The sequence below is a fragment of the Trachurus trachurus genome (genome assembly GCF_905171665.1).
Source record: "Trachurus trachurus genome assembly, chromosome: 8".
In the NCBI taxonomy this organism is placed as follows: Eukaryota; Metazoa; Chordata; class Actinopteri; order Carangiformes; family Carangidae; genus Trachurus; species Trachurus trachurus.
Window position 1 is genome coordinate 22,700,279 of NC_139905.1, and position 19,314 is coordinate 22,719,592.

General features: G+C 41.6%; 3 protein-coding genes across 3 annotated transcripts; all 3 read left to right on the forward strand.

The window, feature by feature from the left end:
- Positions 1–181: 181 nt before the first annotated feature.
- LOC310990280 (3-mercaptopyruvate sulfurtransferase-like) lies at positions 182–4,533 on the forward strand. Its single transcript, XM_083977595.1, has 2 exons — positions 182–772; positions 3,647–4,533. The coding sequence occupies exons 1-2, from the start codon at positions 190–192 to the stop codon at positions 3,928–3,930; spliced, it is 867 nt and encodes a 288-aa protein (XP_083833721.1). The 5' UTR covers positions 182–189; the 3' UTR covers positions 3,931–4,533.
- Positions 4,534–4,604: 71 nt separating this feature from the next.
- LOC310990279 (3-mercaptopyruvate sulfurtransferase-like) lies at positions 4,605–6,639 on the forward strand. The gene is made up of 2 exons (XM_083977594.1): positions 4,605–5,355; positions 5,868–6,639. The coding sequence occupies exons 1-2, from the start codon at positions 4,767–4,769 to the stop codon at positions 6,164–6,166; spliced, it is 888 nt and encodes a 295-aa protein (XP_083833720.1). The 5' UTR covers positions 4,605–4,766; the 3' UTR covers positions 6,167–6,639.
- Positions 6,640–8,074: 1,435 nt separating this feature from the next.
- LOC310990217 (SUMO-conjugating enzyme UBC9-like) lies at positions 8,075–14,020 on the forward strand. The gene is made up of 7 exons (XM_083977503.1): positions 8,075–8,358; positions 8,661–8,746; positions 8,931–9,014; positions 10,080–10,152; positions 10,551–10,660; positions 12,073–12,152; positions 12,563–14,020. The coding sequence occupies exons 2-7, from the start codon at positions 8,681–8,683 to the stop codon at positions 12,624–12,626; spliced, it is 477 nt and encodes a 158-aa protein (XP_083833629.1). The 5' UTR covers positions 8,075–8,358; positions 8,661–8,680; the 3' UTR covers positions 12,627–14,020.
- The last annotated feature ends 5,294 nt before the right edge of the window (positions 14,021–19,314 follow it).

The window sequence follows — 19,314 nt, forward strand, 5'->3', positions numbered from 1 at the left end:
CTAAAGACTCTAACAGCTTTAAAGTCTTACTTTGTAATGTTAAAAATCCAGCATAACATTAAGAAGTGCAATAAACAGCGCTCAGCTGTTTTTAAATTTCCCTCAACTTTCCCCTTAAATCCCGGATCTGAAGTTTGCGTGGAAGCATAAATTGTGGGCAGTGCCAGTCTGTGTACCGCAGGTGTAAACATGGGGGTTCAAACTCTGGTCTCTGCTCGGTGGCTCGCTGACATGGTCAAACGCAACCTCGTGGGGCCGCGGCTGCGGGTCCTGGACACGTCCTGGTACCTACTGATGATGGAGCGGGACGGCAAGAAGGAGTTCGCGCGGTCCCACATCCCAGGAGCGTCTTTCTTCGACATAGACGAGTGCTCGGACAAGACGTCCAAGTTTGACCACATGCTACCGTCCGAGCAGTTTTTTGCAGACTATGTTGGGCGCCTGGGGGTCGGGAACGACAGCCATGTGGTTGTGTACGACGCCAGTGACTTGGGGGCGTTTTCCTGCACCAGGGTTTGGTGGATGTTCCGGTTGTTCGGACACCCCGAGGTGTCGGTGCTGGACGGGGGGTTCAGGAACTGGGTCAGGGGGGGTCACCCAGTCACGGGGACTTTCACTAAGCCTGACCCCGCCCACTTCACAGCCACCGCCAACCACTCCTGGGTCAAGTCATTTGAGGACGTGACCGGTAACATTGCAACTCAGGGTTTCCAGGTGGTGGATGTGCGGCCCTATGGGAGGTTCCGTGGAAAAGACCCAGAACCAAGAGAGGGTAGGCCTACATCTTGATTCATAGCCAATCAAATATACTCCTACGCTACTTATTGCTTTAGTGTTTTTGTTTTTAATTGATTTACTTAGTCGCACTGCTTCCTTGCTTGCTTGCAATAACCTATTAAGGCTGCAGTTTAGCTGTGCCAGTGTGCACAAATGAAAAGTACAAAGGTTGTGCACATGACATTTTTTAATACTACTAGCAGCAATACGACCAGCAGATCAGTGCATGAGTCATTATAGTGCACTCTGCTGTGCACCAAAAAAAGTCATAACAACAACCTAACCCTAGACACAAGACAACTAAAGCTAGGGAGAGAGGGTGCAGACCTCTGCAAAGCCCCATGTACCGAATAAAATACAGAGACCTCAGAGAAAAATCAAATGATCTAGATCTGTTCTATATGTAATAGATCCTTCCCTTGACCACCCCCCACCCCTCCACCAAATGTAGTACATCAACTAAGTTGTTTTATAGTATATAGAAAGATAGAAAAATATTATTGTCTGTGCCAAATGGTGAAAGAAATTCTCCTCTGACAAGGTTCAAAGAGCACATTACAGTAAAACATACGAAGGGGAGACGGTCAGAAATGGCAACAAATGAAAAAAAAATATATGATGCATCTATGTTCACTGAATCGAACAAACTTTTGACATAAGCAAAAACTATCTTCACCTAAACACTATTTGCAGATCTCATGCTTTTTGCAAAACTCTCTTCTCTCTTCTCATGCAATAAAACACAGTTGTCACAGTGATGGACTTGTGACTCATACATAAAAGTGGCAAAACATAAACACAAATAAAACACATTGGTCATCCGTCAAACATAATGACTCAAAATTGATCACACTTGTTTCTCATGATGTAAAAAACCAATAAGCCAGTTCAGTGTGCAAGAAGACAAAGAGTGGTCATTTCTGATGATGTTCAGGCTACTGTCATAGCCATAGACCAAGTTCTTATGGCATGACAATGAGACACCTATTCACACCCCAGCAGGAGGCCATTGTAGTTGAGATGGTCCATCAAAACAATGCCATTACACTACGTGAAGAGTAAATAGGAGGACATAATGTAGCATGATGTTGATGAAGTGATGTGGCCTGACCCAGCCCAAAGATGAGATGAAGCAATGACTGCACGATTGAATGTGTGCGGTCTTTAGATTTTTCTACCCTTTACAGTGCATTAGAGGCTGTAGACTTTCATTTGTATTTTTCTATTTCAGGATGGATTTTTTTCCCACAGTACCTGTTTTTATAGTTTATGTTTGATGAATGCAGAGCTAAAAACAACAGAGTTGAGAAATCTTTTTTTTTCTTTACTTTTGGGGATGCTAAATGCATGTACTATATTATAATGTGATCAGCAAACATTTCTCCCTGAGCTACATGCCCTGAACACTGTGTTTTCCATTTTTTGGTGTAGTGTGTAATGACTGCTCAGCAGTGTTTCTATTTTGACCGATTAGAACAAGATCTGACAACATTGTTCGGTTTTGAGCACAGGTAAAACTATTTTGAGGCGATGGTTTGGTTTTGCAAAAAGAATCTGAGGTTTTGTGAATGTATAGTTTGAGAAAAGAGTTTTGTGTTTACAATTCTGAGAAAAGGACAGGAGGATTCAAAAGACGTGTTTTAACAACTGTGGAAAAACTGCAAAGGTCCTGCCTGGTGGCAGCAACTGAAAGGAGTGGTAGAGTTGGTGGTAGGGGTCCGACTCCTCAGTGATCAGTGTGGCTTTCCTGGTCACTGAGCAGCTACAGGTCAGATAGAGGTCCACTGGCCTGATTAATTATGCGGGAGAGGTTTGTTTTATGCTTGGTGGTAAGGTGGTTATACCAGGAGGAAATGTTGAATGTGAGAATAGATTTGACCAGTTATTTGTGGACCAGAGTTAAAATGTCCTTGATGACATAGAAAGTCCTGAGTTTTCTCAGCAGGTGGAGGCGCTGCTGTGCTTTCTTTGTACACAGCAACAGCGTGTTCTTTTAAGGACAGTCAGGTGTTTTAGGTATTTAAAAGACTGAACCCGCTCCACCAGCTGACCTTAGATGCTGAGTGGGTGGAACGGAGGTGATGGAGTTTTCTCTCTGCCCCCACAGCTGCAGCTCCTTGGTTTTTGAGATGTTGAGCTCCAGTAAGTTTTCAGGAAAGGTTTGGATCAGGCTGTTGACTGTCTGCTGGTATTGAGACAAATTATCCAACAGACTCAAACATAATATTTAGCTACTAAATTTCATCATACATGTGTTTACACAGGTGATCGGGCAAAAGTAATTGATTTGATAGTTTAATAATATCCAGACAGGAAACTAGATATGATGGCAGCTTGATTTAAAGCCCTTGAAAATGTGTTTTTCTAAAACTGTGTAGTGTCATGAACCAGCTCAAAACTGACAAGAAGGACAGACCACACAAACAATTCTGGTTTAAAAAGCAAGATAGATTCATTTCAACTGATAATGAGTGAATCTCATATTTGAGGTGGAGCAGACAGGAGAGTAACGGATGGAGCAGGCAATTTAGGAAAAACAGAAACAATTTCAAGTCCAGACTTGACAAAGGCTGTTTCTCCTAATGATGACAACAATCATTTGAAATGTTGTGGTGGTGTGGTTTGACCAGATTTGATTGACAGTCCCAGTGACTAGAGTCTGTCATCAGATTATGTGTCTAATGTTACTAAATCATTGGAGCATGGAAAGTTGTCAGATCAGTGAGAAGACAGTGGTTGGCTTCAAACGCCTCCCATAATGTCTACAAGTCTTTAACATTTATATTAACATAATTCATACTACACTGTTCTACAAATGTATCCACTATCCAGAGAAGTTAAACAATTTGTAACAATTTGTGTCCTGTAGGTATCCAGCCAGGCCACATCCCTGGCTCCAAATGCATGCCGTTCTACAGCTTCCTGGATCATGAGGGCATGATGCTGTCGACAGAGGAGCTGAAGAAGTTCTTTGAGAAGTCACAGGTGGACTTGAGTAAGCCCATCTGTGGCACCTGTGGCTCCGGTGTGACGGCCTGTCACATGGTTCTGGCTGCCCATCTGTGTGGGGCCCCTGGGGCGTCGGTGTATGATGGGCCCTGGTATGAGTGGTTCACCAAGGCTCCACCAGAGCACATTATCTCTGAGGTATAACCCGTAAAACGTTTACTTTAAGAGACTGATTGATTGATCAGATCATCGATTCTATATCTGAACCTTAATGAGAGATACTTAAACCTCAAGAGTGAGCACAGATCTACAAATCAGAACCTTTAGATTAGTGGCACTGCTGGTTCCCAACTTTTTCGCTTGTGTCCAAGACAAGCCCCATCCTCAACCCCTGCCTATACAGATGCATCGTGATACAGCAGTTGAAAGTTTTTGGTCCTATACATAATTTTGATTATGTGTGAGTGTGTTAATGTGATTGATAACCTCACATCCTCAGAACAGACAAAGCTCAGTGGACCGCCCTGAGATAGTTGTGCTCCCCTGATTGGGAACCAATGCTTAGATGATCCTTATGTAGGCTACATAGAACATATAAGGATTTTTTATATTTTGTAATGAGGAGCTTTCCATCATGTTTTTTCTTGAGAGAAATTGTATAATGTGAGTAATTTTCTCCCTCCTTTGAGACCCCAGGAATAAAATGTATTAGTTGCCTTGGGGATGTAGCCTACACTTCTTAGAGACGTGGTTTGGTTTAATCCAGATTGTGTATGCTATTATACAACACCCTGGGAGCTAAATAAAATACTTTTGATGTGAAATTTAAATTCTGTGTAATCGTCTTTTTTTTTTTTTTTTAATGTTATGAATGGTTTCTTAATAAATAACGATAAAAACCAGTAGGCTAAGTGCAGGATCTCTAGTGTCAGTTTGGTGCTCTGTAGCTGAGCAGGTGAAGTTCAACAGCCTGCAGGTTGTCCTGCAGTACACAGTTTCACTCCAGCGGTGGGAGCTGGTACTTCAGTGCCTTCCTTGTCATGGCGGCGCAGACTCGGGCTTTGGTGTCAGGACAGTGGCTGGCAGAGGCCATCAGAAACAACCTCGTCGGGCCCAAGCTGCGCGTCCTCGACACGTCATGGTATCTACCGAAAACCAAACGAGACCCGAGAGCCGAGTTCGTGCAGAAGCACATCCCGGGCTCCTCGTTCTTTGACATAGACGAGTGCTCTGACCACAGCTCAGGTCTGGATCACATGCTGCCGACTCCCAGCCACTTCTCCCAGTATGTAGGAGACCTGGGCATCGGCAACGACACGCACGTCGTCGTTTACGACACCAGCGACTTCGGCTCGTACAGCGCGCCGCGGGTGTGGTGGATGTTCCGGCTGTTCGGACACAGCCTGGTGTCGGTGCTGGACGGCGGCATGAAGAACTGGCAGGCGGACGGCCACCAGCTGACGGCAGAGTACTGCAAACCGGAGCGCAGAGACTTCAAGGTGGCTCCGAACCAGTCGTGGGTGAAGAGCTATGAAGACGTGCTGGACAACATCAGAACCGGGCAGGTCCAGGTGGTGGACGCCAGGTCTGCGGGCAGGTTCAGGGGGACTGAACCGGAGCCCAGAGAAGGTGATGAGGAACAGCCTGAACAGAGCCACAGTTTTGATAATCTAAAGTCTATAGGCTAATTTTCCTCAGCAAAACACAGTGAAACTTTAGAAAATTTGGCTGTTGCAACATTTTATTTTATTGTTTTAGCAAATGAAGGAAGGCCTACTGTAGGAAATAGCCTATTCATTTCACTAGGCCTAGGCCTACTACAAACAGGCTACTTCATGAAAGAAAGTTATAATATGATGATGTTGAGATTTTATGGTTTATGATCACAGTCTGACACAATAAATAACCTACTGGTTTACCATTTAAAAGTAGCCAGTTCATATGCCTGCCCATATATTCAGTCAACAATTTCCCTCTGAGCTCTCAGCTGAATTTCATGATGCATAGGCCTATACACACAATCCCCCTGCTGAGGGCCAATGTGGCTGTAAGCTCTGCAAGAAAAAAGTTTGTGCACTGACTTAAAAACAGAAAAGTTTCTGTCAGTTATTGATATTTTATGATATTTCTCCTCCACCCAGATACACTGCCGGGCCATTTCCCCGGTGCAATCAGCATGCCTTTCACTACTTTCATGGACGCCTCTGGGAAGGAGCTGCCACTTGAGGGCCTGTCCAAGCTGTTCACAGAGGCAGGAGTGAAGCTGGAGCAGCCGCTGTGGACCACATGTGGATCCGGCGTCACAGCATGTCATGTTGTCCTGGCTGCTCACCTGCTCGGCCACTCTGAGGTGTGCGTTTATGACGGCTCCTGGTCAGAATGGTTTAAAAGGGCATCTCCAGAGCACATCATCTCAGAGGGAGAGGGAAAGAAGGTGTGAACAAGGCAAAAGAGGGGAGACAGTGGACTACTGGAAACAAGAATGTGAAGTTTAATTTACATGGGAAAGCTGTGTGTTTGCTGCCAATCAGTGTGGCAGAGCAAGATTGTTACAATGTAATCTACAAATACTGAGGAGGCACTTAACCCTATAGAAGGCTGTGTAGCTACTGTGAGCTTGTAGTTACTAACATAACAGATGCAAGTTTCACCAGCTGTCAGAAACCTTTAATGTAAACCTCCCTCCATTATGCAAATGATTCTAATTTTCATTAGAGTGAAGATGTTTAAGGAACTGTCTTAAAATAACAGGTTTAATTTGTTTGCTGAAAATTTGACACTTGTTGCACAGTTTTTGATTATCTCACTAGAAATGTGTCAGGAGTCTGATTCTAAAGCACTTTGCTTATAGGAGAATAACATGTGGATATACTGTATTCTTTTATAAACGTTACAATAAATGGATGTTTGAGGTTCTTGTTTTCTTATGCAACAGGTTGACCTTCAAACTGTTTCCTTTTTTAAAACTGACCACACATTGGGAAAACTCCGTACTGAGTAACCAGAAAAGTAAATATTTAACTTTCTTAAAATAGCTGTGAATAGCAAGGCAAAATTATGTAGATGGAAAAAATATTGATCAGCTACGTTTCCCCTACAGCCTGTAAGATTCAGGCTCATGTTGATTATTTGAAAGTCTACATGATTTGTGACTGTATTATCCCTTCATATAATTCTTTAATCCTGCAAAGTTACATGTAACAAAAATGTAAGGGAAAAAAAAGTACAAGTAAATTTTAAAGAATAAGCAAATAATAGTTTCTTCACAGAGACTACACACCCTGTATTGAAAAGAAAAAAAGAAAAAAAAAAGGATTGCTGACGTGGAGGAAATCAAAACCAGTTCAGTCCTGTTCCTTCTAGATTCGAGGTGTCTGGCAAGATGCCCGATCTCCAAAGAAAATTGTTAATAGGCCTATATTTAAGCTTTTGTTACGTCATGTTAATACAACACAAAATGAAGACCTTCTATGTGCTGTGTTTATATGGCCACTGATGTGATGAGGAATTTATAAATTCCTTAACAGGGCTCCCATTTTGAGTGTGGCTTGAAGATCGCATTGGAAATGGTGCACTTACGTCATTCTCCAGGAGCAGTAATGACACTGCCATCTTAAAACTGTCAAATATAATGAGTTATTAGCCTACTTGTTTTATCTATGGTCCATGTTGGGAATGCAAACTGGGCAGAACAGAACGAACAACTCATTTTGAACATTTATTTTGGAGCTGGATTGTGTCAGCTGTATGTGCAGTGGTCTGCACAGCTTCACATTTCAATCAAACTCCCCATTCTGTTATTGACAACATTTCATTAGTGTCTATTAGGCCTCTGACCTCACCCACAGATAGCACCAGCTCATCATAGTGTGATCATATAAAACATTAATAATCAGAACAATCACCCCATGTAGTTTTGTTCCAGTATATTGATTAACAAAGTAAATATTGCACTGCAAAAGCAGTGAATGGTGGAGATAGACTACTAAGCCTGTGGATAGGCCTGACATCCTGTACATACTGTACATGTGCAGCGAGGTGTTTAAGATACAACAGCTGTAGGCCCATTTATTTTCAGTTTATGACAGCTGTTTAGGCAGGCTTTATCTGACTTTAAAACGTGGCCTAATTCTGGTCCTATTTTAAAATTGACTTTAATTAGCACACTTGCATATTTACAGTTTTTTTTTAGAGGACATGAATCAAAAGTGATTCCATCACCAGACTGGCCCTGAGCTTCGCAGCACAAATGCCACAACCAAGATGGCCGCCCGCCTCTGACGTATGTCACTCGGATGTCCCGTCAACTGCCTGAAGGTCCTAACGAAATAAACAAATTGGGGTCCTTTTCTGTGATAGGCTAGCTGCCGAAACGAAACGAGTCACATTGTTTTACACAACTGTGGTAAATCTTGAAAAGTAGCACAAATATATTTCGACAAACGTGTTTGGGGAATGTTGATAAAGTAGAGGCTTCACTCGGTTTGGTCATTTACGCCCTAACTGGTCCTGTGGTTTTGTCTTTGAACGTCGAAGGGTGTGTTTTGTCGGCCGTAACGTTAGCGCTAGCGAAGCGAACAAGCTAGTCCTCAGACCGACGTAATTCTGATTTTTAGCCAAATAAAATAAGAGGTAAGTCCCGCTAAAAAGATTATTGTTTGACACTGGAGCTAGTGTTAGTGAGTTTCTGCCAGTGGGCGGTTTGCTATGTTTCTGTGTTACGTCCTGAGCAGTGTATTGTAGAAGCTAAATTAACCATATCCTTTCCCCTGGACTCCAGTGGGAACTAAAAAACACCAATCAATATGCGTGTTGAGAGAATAAAATTGTTAACATGTATTGTATATTTTCAGTAGAATCAGTCGTGACCGCGTCATTAGATTGTTGACAGGCTGAATTGAATAATTAATTTGTTTTTGGTTGTTTTTCCACAGGGAGGCGTTGATGAGCAACAATGTCTGGCATCGCTCTTAGCAGACTGTCCCAGGAGCGCAAAGCCTGGAGGAAAGACCACCCATTTGTAAGCAGCAGCTGCGGGATGATTATCACGCTGTGTCAACATTATGTCCCCTGTTTATGAGAGTTCATAGATTTATTGTTGCCAATTGTAGAGTGCTGCTGTCTGATACAAAATGGAGAATAACTCAGTGAAGTGCGACAGATATCTTTCACTCATGTTTTGTGTTTCATGTTAAACCTCGCAGGGTTTTGTTGCTGTGCCGACCAAAAATCCTGATGGGACCATGAATCTGATGAACTGGGAGTGTGCCATTCCAGGAAAGAAAGGAGTAGGTTAACTTTTGACCTAAAGTCGCTCACATATTCAAAGTTAGCAGTAGTAGATAAATTCATGTCTCATGTTTGACATATAAATGATAATACTCAATCTTAAAGCGTTGCTGACCTTATCACCTATTACAGGACAATGTGTTATCAGTTTATAAGTAACTTTGCGTGTTACGCACTACAGCTCATTCTTTAATACCCGACTTGTGCATTTATAAAAATGATCAGACCCAGTGCTGGAAACGTAAGTGCATTTTCTCAAGAACTGTAATTTAGTGCAATTTTCAAATGCATCCTATTAGAGAAGCAAATCTTACTTTTTTATTCCTTTACATATGTTTGACATCTGTAGTTAATTCAGATGAATACAAAATATTCATCTACTAACAAGTAATGATGTGTTAATATAGACTTAACAATAATAGAGTTTTAGACTAGTGCCAAAAATCCTCTGATACTGTCACAAATACTGGAACAGTTATTTTTTAAGTGGTTGTTATCAGCAAGCACCATCACTAAAAACACAACTTGTAAAGTATGGCAGGCTTCAGTTTCGAGCAGTGACACCAGTGTTGGCACAACTACTGTAGTTCAGAAATATATCTAATTAATTTATTCAAAGTTTTATTTTTTCTGAGTTGACAGTCAGATTAGATAATAAAAGACTGACTTTGTTTTCATCTTCATTTTTCCAAACGTTTAACCTGAGCCATGCTGCACAACAATGAAAGCAATCATATCAGGGATGTTTGTGTAAAACAGATGCGTTTTTGTAAAGCTTATATGAGATCAGTCTCTGTATTGGCAGATACACAAGTTCAGGTTTTGGAAACAAGGTCTGGAAGAAAAATAGTATACGAACATTGTTAATACTATTACTCGTGCGTGTGTGTTTCTTTATTCTTTTTTTTACTGAGGTGTTAGAACTTTTTCTTTCTAAAACAAAAAGGTGCATTTCAGTTTCAGTGTGATAACTGTTACATAACGTCCTAATTTTTGTTGTGCTGTGGCACCAAACTAAAAGATGAATTCACCTATGTCTTTATTTTTTTAAACCCTTTTATCAGACTTTGTGGGAGGGAGGACTCTACAAACTCAGAATGCTGTTCAAAGATGACTACCCTTCCTCACCACCCAAATGTGAGTATGGTTGTGCACTTAGTACATAGTTTCATTTTACACCGAAGGGCAAAGATTTACATGCAGCTGTCTATTCAAAATAAAAGAGGAAAAACGCAGGAAATATGAGTTTTGGTAACAAGATCATTAAACCAGGTTGGGTCACCAACATACAGTGAATCTTGAATACAAAATGACAGAATGTGCATTTGCTGCTTGTGCTTATGGAAAAGTTTTTTTTTTTTTTAAGTTGTCCATGCAAGCAAAACTCTTACACTTCCACCTAGCAAAACCAGTTGTGTAATTGTGGTTTCCTACAATGACTATGTTGTACTTTGCATCTGAAAACTTCAATATTACTGTTTCAGTTTTCTTCACACTTTAAAATTCTGACTTTCTTCTCTATTGTTGCCACTCAGGCAAGTTTGAGCCACCCATATTCCACCCAAATGTCTACCCATCAGGCACTGTGTGTCTGTCCATCCTGGAGGAGGACAAAGACTGGAGGCCAGCCATCACCATCAAACAGGTTCAAACACACTCACAGTCACTGTCATCAGCAGTGGATGTAATTGATTTACTCATTTATCATAAGTTCACATGTGGTTGTGGTTGTTTGTTTTGCGAGTACAAACTTCTCACTGTACAGACCAACAACTGATGACAAATATTGAGTTGTGTCAAGGAATGGATGTAAAGCCAATATGAGTCAACCTGAGGCCTTTACTGCGAAGCCAGTTTAGTGGGTTAGCGAGGTATGTTGAGTGTAAAGCCAGCCTCTCCTGTACTGCGAAGGTGGCTGTCTTTTAACGAGGCTAGATCACCATGGTAACTTATGCTTAGCTCATAACCTGGTCCCGACCAGGTTATGTTCAGAGTTTAATCATAAAATCGTCTATAAAAGCGCTGCTGTTTCACTATTTTAACTCATTTACAGCTGGCGGCACCTTTACTTTGAAAGTCCAGTGGAGCTGGATCAGAACGGAGCGTTTGACCGGAGGGAGAGATCAGCTGATCTGCTGCTGTTTACTTTCTCTCTGAGCGTCTCCGCTGAGAGTTGTCTCCGCCTCCTCACTCGTTGAGCTGAGCGTCAGGAGCTCATTATATATTAGACTATAGCCTATATTTTACTTTTATATACAGTCAGTCACCACTGATAGAAGTTGTCCGCTCGCAGCAGGACAGACAATCAGATGGATAATCGGTAAAGTTAATAATTTCACTTAATGTGGCCATGAATAAATTAATTCCGATGTGTCGCCTGTTATATTTCAGTGTTGCCCAAACGCAAATCTTGTATAAGTCTCCGCTGTTTTCACATTTAAAAAGGTCTTTGTTTATGAGATTTGCTTGTAGCTACAGCACCTAAAAAAAACCTCACTAGTCTGTAACCTATCCAGCCTCGCTTCCAATAAAACACACACTTGCGTTATAATTGCGATCAGTGAAATATATAACAATATAAAACACAATTTAAAATGACAGTTGATGTTGCTCTAGTTTATATGGATAAAGCTTCATATTTAAAAGTAGCGCAAGAGCTGTCAGAAAAATTAAAAGCAGCCTCCTCTCTTGTCATATTTGCAGCAACACTGTTGCTTCAGGCTGTGATCGTGCTTTTTTTAATATCGCTCATACTCTCTCCATTAAAACAATTGCACTCGTCTTGGCTGAAATCAGCCCGTTGTGGATCCATTTCGTGCGGAAGTAGAATAATATGACGTCAAACGCCCCCTTTTATGTGAACGCGCGCAGAGCACAAAGCTGAGAACCGGACTTGACTAATTGATAACCACCGTCACAGTACCGTTTAGCTCTGATTGCGGACTTGAGGGTTTGTTGAGCTGCATCTTGAGCACAAAGCCTAGGTATGTTGAGCCTCCTTCGCAGTACAGGCCTCTGATAAACTATCACACTGACTGGATGTTGATTGACTTTCAGATCCTGTTGGGTATCCAGGAGCTGCTGAATGAGCCCAACATCCAAGACCCAGCACAAGCAGAGGCTTACACAATTTACTGGTGAGTGTGTCTCCAATGACCTGCCTGCAGCTGAAGCCTGAATGAATTGTTTTTTTTTTTAATTAACAAATATCATTCCACAACAACTGCATCCGAAATGTCCACTCAGTTTGCATCTTTTATTTGTAGTGCGCTCCTGCTGTGTATTTTTTGGAAGAAGGTAAAGTCGGATACTTTTAAGGGATTTAGGAGTCAGTTGAAATGTTTGGAGAGTGACGCTCTCCTCTTCTGAAAGATCTCAGGCCTTTAGAAACCAGAAGTGAAGTCACAAGAAAAAAAAGAATTGTTTGCAGTTCTTTCACTACTTAATTCATTGAGGTGGTATCTGTAAAACTGAACCCCAAAAGGAAAATTTTAAGTGATGTTAAGAGGGTTTAAAATGTCCTTTCTCTCTGCTTGTTGTCTTTCAGTCAGAACAGGATGGACTATGAGAAGCGGGTAAGGGCACAGGCCAAGAAGTTTGCCCCCACATAGAGAGGAGTGCTGGCCTTTAACCTGCCAGAGCAGTCTGAACTGACGGAGCTTACAAACAGGAGGCAGGCGGCACCTGAAGGACCACTCCAATAAGAATCCAGTTTTAAGTATTATACTATTACACAGATGACAAGTGAGCCTGTTTTTCTTTTCTTTACTTTACTTTTCTTTTCTTTATTTCTTTTTTTTAAAACAACAAAACATCATAATTCTACTGTCTACCAGAAATATTTATGCATTTTGATGCATAGCTGATGATCCTAGATTTCTGCTGTCAACATGACCTTTGCTCTTTGTAACTCTTGTATAATCCATATCTCCACTTTTGTCACGAGTGCTGCTGAGCTCACTCATGCCTCCATTAATTCTGTAAAATCATGCTAATGTAAGGACAGCGCTGTAGAAATAAGACTTCACGTCAAAACCACTCTCTGTGTAATGTTGGTGGGTTGTGGCAGAGGAACAGTGTTTGCCTAGTCATAACCTCCCAGTTTTTATCAGACCCCAGAAATATTGTAGATAGTGTTTCATTAATACGGACATAAACTGGGACAAATCAGAAGCACAATGGAAGTCACTCCTTTCCTTGTGCTCACAATCCCCTCTTTCATTCCTATCACATAACCGTCACATCAGAGTTCCCCCCCCAAAAAAAGAAGAAAAGATATCAACACAATACGAACAAAAAAAGACGATCCTGGCACTTACAAGCTCAGCTGCAGCAATTAGAGGAAGAGTAGGAAGTGGTGCTGTCCAGTGTCCACATCACAGATAAGAAACGGGGCAGGTAGAGTCAGGGCTTTGTTCCGACATCATTCATGCTTTACTGCAGAGACACAAAGATAAACCAAATATTAAGATCCTTTATATGAATCCAACTGGGAATGAAACAGTTTGTCGGTCACAGTGACGAACTTGAGTCACATTAAACATCAGCCGGTGTCACCTGCTTCCCAACTGAGAGATAGAGGAGAAGTTGCATAGGTAAAGTAATAACTGTTGCCGTGTGTTTGTTTTGGCTCAATTAATTTAGTCATTTATCCCCCATTTCATATAAAATTCATATGAACTCCTGTAAAAAAAAAAAAAGAAAAAAAAAAAAAGAAAAAACAGTTAAACCTACGAGTCCAACAGAAGCTGAATGATCCTCATTGGAATGGCCTCTCAACCAGCAAGGAAGGCAGATGAAAGTGCACTTGAGAGTAAGCGAAGGCCTGAGATTTTTTTGCCTCTAAGTAAATGAGAGCATGTACATAATATAAATAATGAAAAATTGTGGAAGTTATGTTTTATATTGTTTTAGCCAGTTGACATTTGTGTGTGGTATTATAACAGAAAACACAATAAATGGCATAAAATTGTGAAATAAAGTTGAATAAAAGACCTGAAAAATATTTGTTGTTCTTGCTTTTTTGCTTTTTTGGCTGTAAAGTAGGTTTTATTGAAAATATATACACAACTTATCAAGATGTGTTTGTGTGTATAAGTGTGATTGTGGGCCTCTGGAAATTATAGCCTCGGTTTCCTGTTATTAGCTGACGGGAGCTGGCATCGTGTGTGGTCTTCACCTGCTTCAAGGTTCCATGTGTTGTGCGTTCAGAGATAATACTGCAGACTACAGGTAGTTATTTTAGTTACTGTTGCTGCCCATTTTCTATTTTTCAGACCATCCTCTGTAAACATCAGAGATGCTTGTGTAAAAAATCCCCACAGATCAACAGTTTCTGAAACAGTAGGACGAAGCAGCCAGCTGCCAGCTGACTGGCACCAACAGCCATGCTGCGTTCAAAGTCATTTAAATCACATTTCTTACCCGCTCTGATGCTCAGTTTTAACATGAGTTGCTACCATGTGATTGGTCCATTAGATATTTGCATCAATCAGCAGTTGAACAGGTGTACCTAATTAAGTGGACTCTGAGTACTTTGTTGTACTTTCTTTTTATGATGCACACACTGCTTTATTTGCAAATGGTATAACGTGAGATCATCAGTGGTTGCTTAAGAGCTGTTAAACCAATTTCTAAATGGCTTTTCAAACTTTCCTTATTGTTGAAGCAATAAGAGTGAAGGATTAAATAACACAGCACAACAAGTGGGTGTATACTGTGCACTCAACACTTTCTTGTGTATCAGGATGTTGCCTAAGTATTTTTAAAATATCACCTTTTTTTTCTTTCTTTCTTTCTTTTTTTTGTGACTGTGTGTCCAGTGGTGAAACCCGATGTCGTGCTCTCAGGTGTCTCTTGCAAAATTCTTTTGAAATCTAACACCTTTAACACCCTTTGTTCTGCTTGGTCTCCACTGTGGTTTAATAGCTCGTTATGACCTCAGTTGGTCGAACAGACGCGGAGCTGACAAAGACACTGGTGAGAACCCTGCATCTATTTCTCTGTTTTCTACGTGGTTATGATTTCCTCTGAACCGAGCTGTGTTTTAGGTGCGGGCAGTGGAACGCCCTCTGGTGCCACCTCTGTCCCTGCCTCGCTATGCTGATCTGGGATCAGCCTCCTCATGTCTCCACAGCTATCACAGCCTGGGATATTGTCTCCGTACCAACATATTTCCAGGTGTGTGCATCACTTTTCAATGTATCACGCCCAACTTACTGTGCTTCAGCAGCCACTGGCTTCAGGCTAGATCACTGACCAGACTCATCATTTCTGATTCTACTGTTTTTGTATCACAGCCAAGGCAAGGCATGGCAAGGCAAGGCAAGGCAATTTTATTTGTATAGCCCGTTTTTACAAACAGCTTGTCTCAAAGGGCTTTACATCCCATCATAACAACATCCTCTGCCCTTAGACCCTCACATCGATTGAGGAAAAACTCCATAGAAAACCCTTTTTTAACAGGGAAAAATCTGAGAAACCTCAGTGTGAGCAACAGAGGAGGGATCCCTCACCCAGGACGGACAGACGAGCAATAGATGTTACAGACAAGAAAACTGTTTATAACGGTGGAAATAATAATGGAAATGTTAACAACAGCTGAAGGAGGCAGCTTCTGGTAGGCAAGGGAGGCAGGCAGAGCAGGCCAGCTTAATGGGAGGACTGGATGGCCGACTGGTTCATGGGAAGGGAGGGCAGGCCGGTTTAACAGCAATGCAGGTGGCAGTTGGTGCAGGGAGAGTCCTGAGCCTTGTCTTTTTATAGGAAATAAAAAGTTTTCTTCAGTCGTCAGTGTACCACAGCCTTGTTTAAAGTTAAGTGTATGATGTAGAGTTGGGACCGTACTGCTCACAGGTGCAGCCACTGAGGGTGAGGACAGAAAGTGACCATAAACCACTGAAATGACAGTGACAATAAGCAGCGGTCACATCATGGACACGACAGTACAGTGAATCAGGAGAATCCTGAGCTGAAAACACAGTCTGTCTCATCCTGCTGAATAATTCAGATGTGTGTGAATGTTGTGCACAACTACACACCGCTCAGTGTGTTTCTCACACTTACTATGTGACTGGCTACTACTTAATGTGAGACTATGAAAGAATTAACTCAATCTTCCTCTAACAAAGGAACGCTCACTGTAAAATACACTGAGGGGGATTGTAACTACACTTTTGTGTTATACTGTCCGTTCTATGACTCTGTCAGACAAAGACTGTTTAGTAAGGTAGACCCAAAAAATGAATTGATGTGGTTGGACGACGTTGAGAAGCTAAAGCATCTTTTTCAGTTTGATATATTTGCATTTTCTTCATATCTTGAAAAGGCATGGGCAATGAGAAGAAGAGCTATGATGAATGTTGGTAGCAGTCTTAAGTTGTTTGTGTATGTGCCAACAGGAAGGACTGTCTAGTTTTTTGATGTCCTTAGTAAATGTTTCTTGTAATCCCATATGGGATGGGCGACAGGAAATAAAAAAATATTCATTCATTCATTCATTCAGCCTAATATGGTCTGATATAACCAGTAGTTTACGGTAGGCTAACTAAACTAAAATGGGCCTACTGTGTGTTAGCATGTTAGCTTTCGCTATTTCACTATGTTGCTGTATGTCCAACAGCATTGCTTTAATTTCAAAATGTACTTCAATATCTATAAAATAACACCAAAAAAACATTAAAGGCAACTTTCCTGAAACTGTTATTTCATCTATAGGTCCTTAAAAGTCCTTATGTATTTACAGTATGTTATCAGAACTGAAAATAAATACCTTGGAATACCTTACTTCAGCTCAGACATTCACAATATTTTATCCATATCTATGACAGTAAATACATAGGCTATTTACTATGTATTTACTCTTATACCTTATTTCAGACAGGTGTTGTTGTGCGCTGCGGTGACATCATACAGCATTGGCATATTATGTGTCTGTGGGGGATGCAGGTGACATCGTGGGTATATGTTGATCTTGCCCGAGTCAGTTTGACAGGATGTAAACATTTGTCATTCAAAATATGAATCTTTATTCATAAGTATTATTCACATCATCTGTATGCAGTAGGTCTGCCCAAACCCAACCCCCATGACACACAACTGCACACCTAGCAACCCCCGGTCATCTACTTACATCTCTATCCTCCCTTAAATCCAGCCTCCTGAACCCTCTTCCATCTTCAGGTGCCCCTGTCCCATGGAGATCTGTCACCCAGGACTCCTACATCAGCCACGCTGTGACTGCCTGGTCCACAACCCCCCATATCTGGTTCGGCCGCAAGACGGATGAAATGGGTAAAGGTGCTTTCATTTTTCCTGTTTCTCAATCGTCATATACGTATGTTTCTTACATCACTCAGCTCTGTTCTTTTCTTTTCTATTTCACCATTTGCATCATTTAGTCCAGTGGACAGAGAAAAAGGCCATGTACCAGAAGCGCAGCAAGACACTGACGGAAATGGAAAAAAAGGGCACCGCAAAATGAGGTCCTGCTTCCTACCCCGAGACCACAACACATGCAGCACCCATGTGATTCACACATTTGGTTACTTTAGACACAGAAAAACAAAGTGTGATCTGCTACCGTAACATAGCTACACGTTGTTATGCTCGCTTTTTGACAATAACAAATGAGAGAGTGATTATGCTGATGATGAAATACCACTAGAAAGGTCATTGGTTAGACAAAATGTATCTGTGATATCCCTTTGGTTAAGGCTTAACCAAGCTGTAATCATATGGGTGCTACTGTGCAGCCGTGAAAATCTGTTGTATGTGCTCATGAATATGTTTTCAAACTTGTAAAGACAAAAAATAATCAGTATACTTTATTCACATAACTTTAAGAGATGCCTCTTTTCCGACCTGAAGATGATGAGCACCGTCTGAAATGTAACTCACTGAAGATCCCTCAAACTAAAACTTAAAGGACCTAAACCGCTGAATGCTAGCAACAGCCGGAGAGGTTATTTGTCACTATGTGATGTGTAAAGGCAACAGAATGGAGGTGGTTTCAACAGAAACCACTGAAACTTGCCTTTTGTCACAAGCTGCATCTTCTCCTGTCAAGTCAGACCCATATACTGTGTATCTGTAGTAGTGATCTGATCTGCCCTTCACTACACGGGGAGAAGACGTGGAGACAACATCTGTTTCAAGTTGCATTTAAACTGACAGGGCCATGTAATCCCAGCTGATCTACACTTACAGCTGACATACTCTTTAATCTTTACATGTAGCACACTCTTCACTTTCAATTACCAAATGTTCATCAGACTGACATGGAAATCAAAGATGCTGAACATGTTATTAAAAATAAGCTATTACCAGCAGTGCTGTGCAGCATCATGGAGCTGCAAGGCCGACTGCACACAGTTTTGTTTCCTCTGTGTCTTCACACAACAGTGGAAGATCTTGTGTTGGGACTGTGCATGAATCATAGTGAAGCAGATTACCATGCAGCCTTGTGCATGACAGCATACTGAGCTTAGTCAGCTCTGGCCCATACTTACAGGAATTAAACATATTTTAACACATTCAGTGTCAATAAACAGTGTTAAGTAGAGAGCAGATGTAGTGCTCGTTTAGCAGAAATATTGTAGTTTATTTACTGTAAAGAAAAATGTGAATGTTACATCATGTTTTTTTTATAGAGCGACAGGTTTTGCACTATGAGTGTAGCCTACCCTCCCTTGTTATTGTTCTCACCTCTACCCAACTGAACACCCCCCTTTGTTTTTGCGGTCTGTTGATGGAGACTGTTTTCTTGTTGCCGTCGAGCACAGGCACCACTATGGTCTTGTTGCAGCTTCCCGCCTCAGGCACAGCGGACTTTGACCTTTTGACAAGTGCTGAGAGCTCTTCTTACTCCCACACCTCCTCTGCACACTTCAACCCTCCCCTGCCGTCGTCTCTCCAGTTAGGTGATGCTGACACCTCACGCATGGCAGGAACTGGAGGTGGGGTAGTGAGGGGGGGGTGGGCAGATCACCCTCTGGCCTACTGCAGGCCTGAACCCACTCAAGCACCTAAAGCAGGCACACGCCGACTGCTGAGTTCAAACATATTGTGTTGCAACAATCGTTGTATGCGTGAATGCTTTGTGGTTTGTAGACCTGCATGTGCAGCATGAATGCATGTTACACAATAGCCTTTCATTGAACTTTAAGATAGAGATCGATACTCAGATATGACAGAATTTGTAAAACTTGCGCTGATATAATCAATTTAAGTTACTCTGCTACACTAAGTGCACTCACACACCCCTGTTAAATGTTTATCAACGGCACTTGCCATATTTTG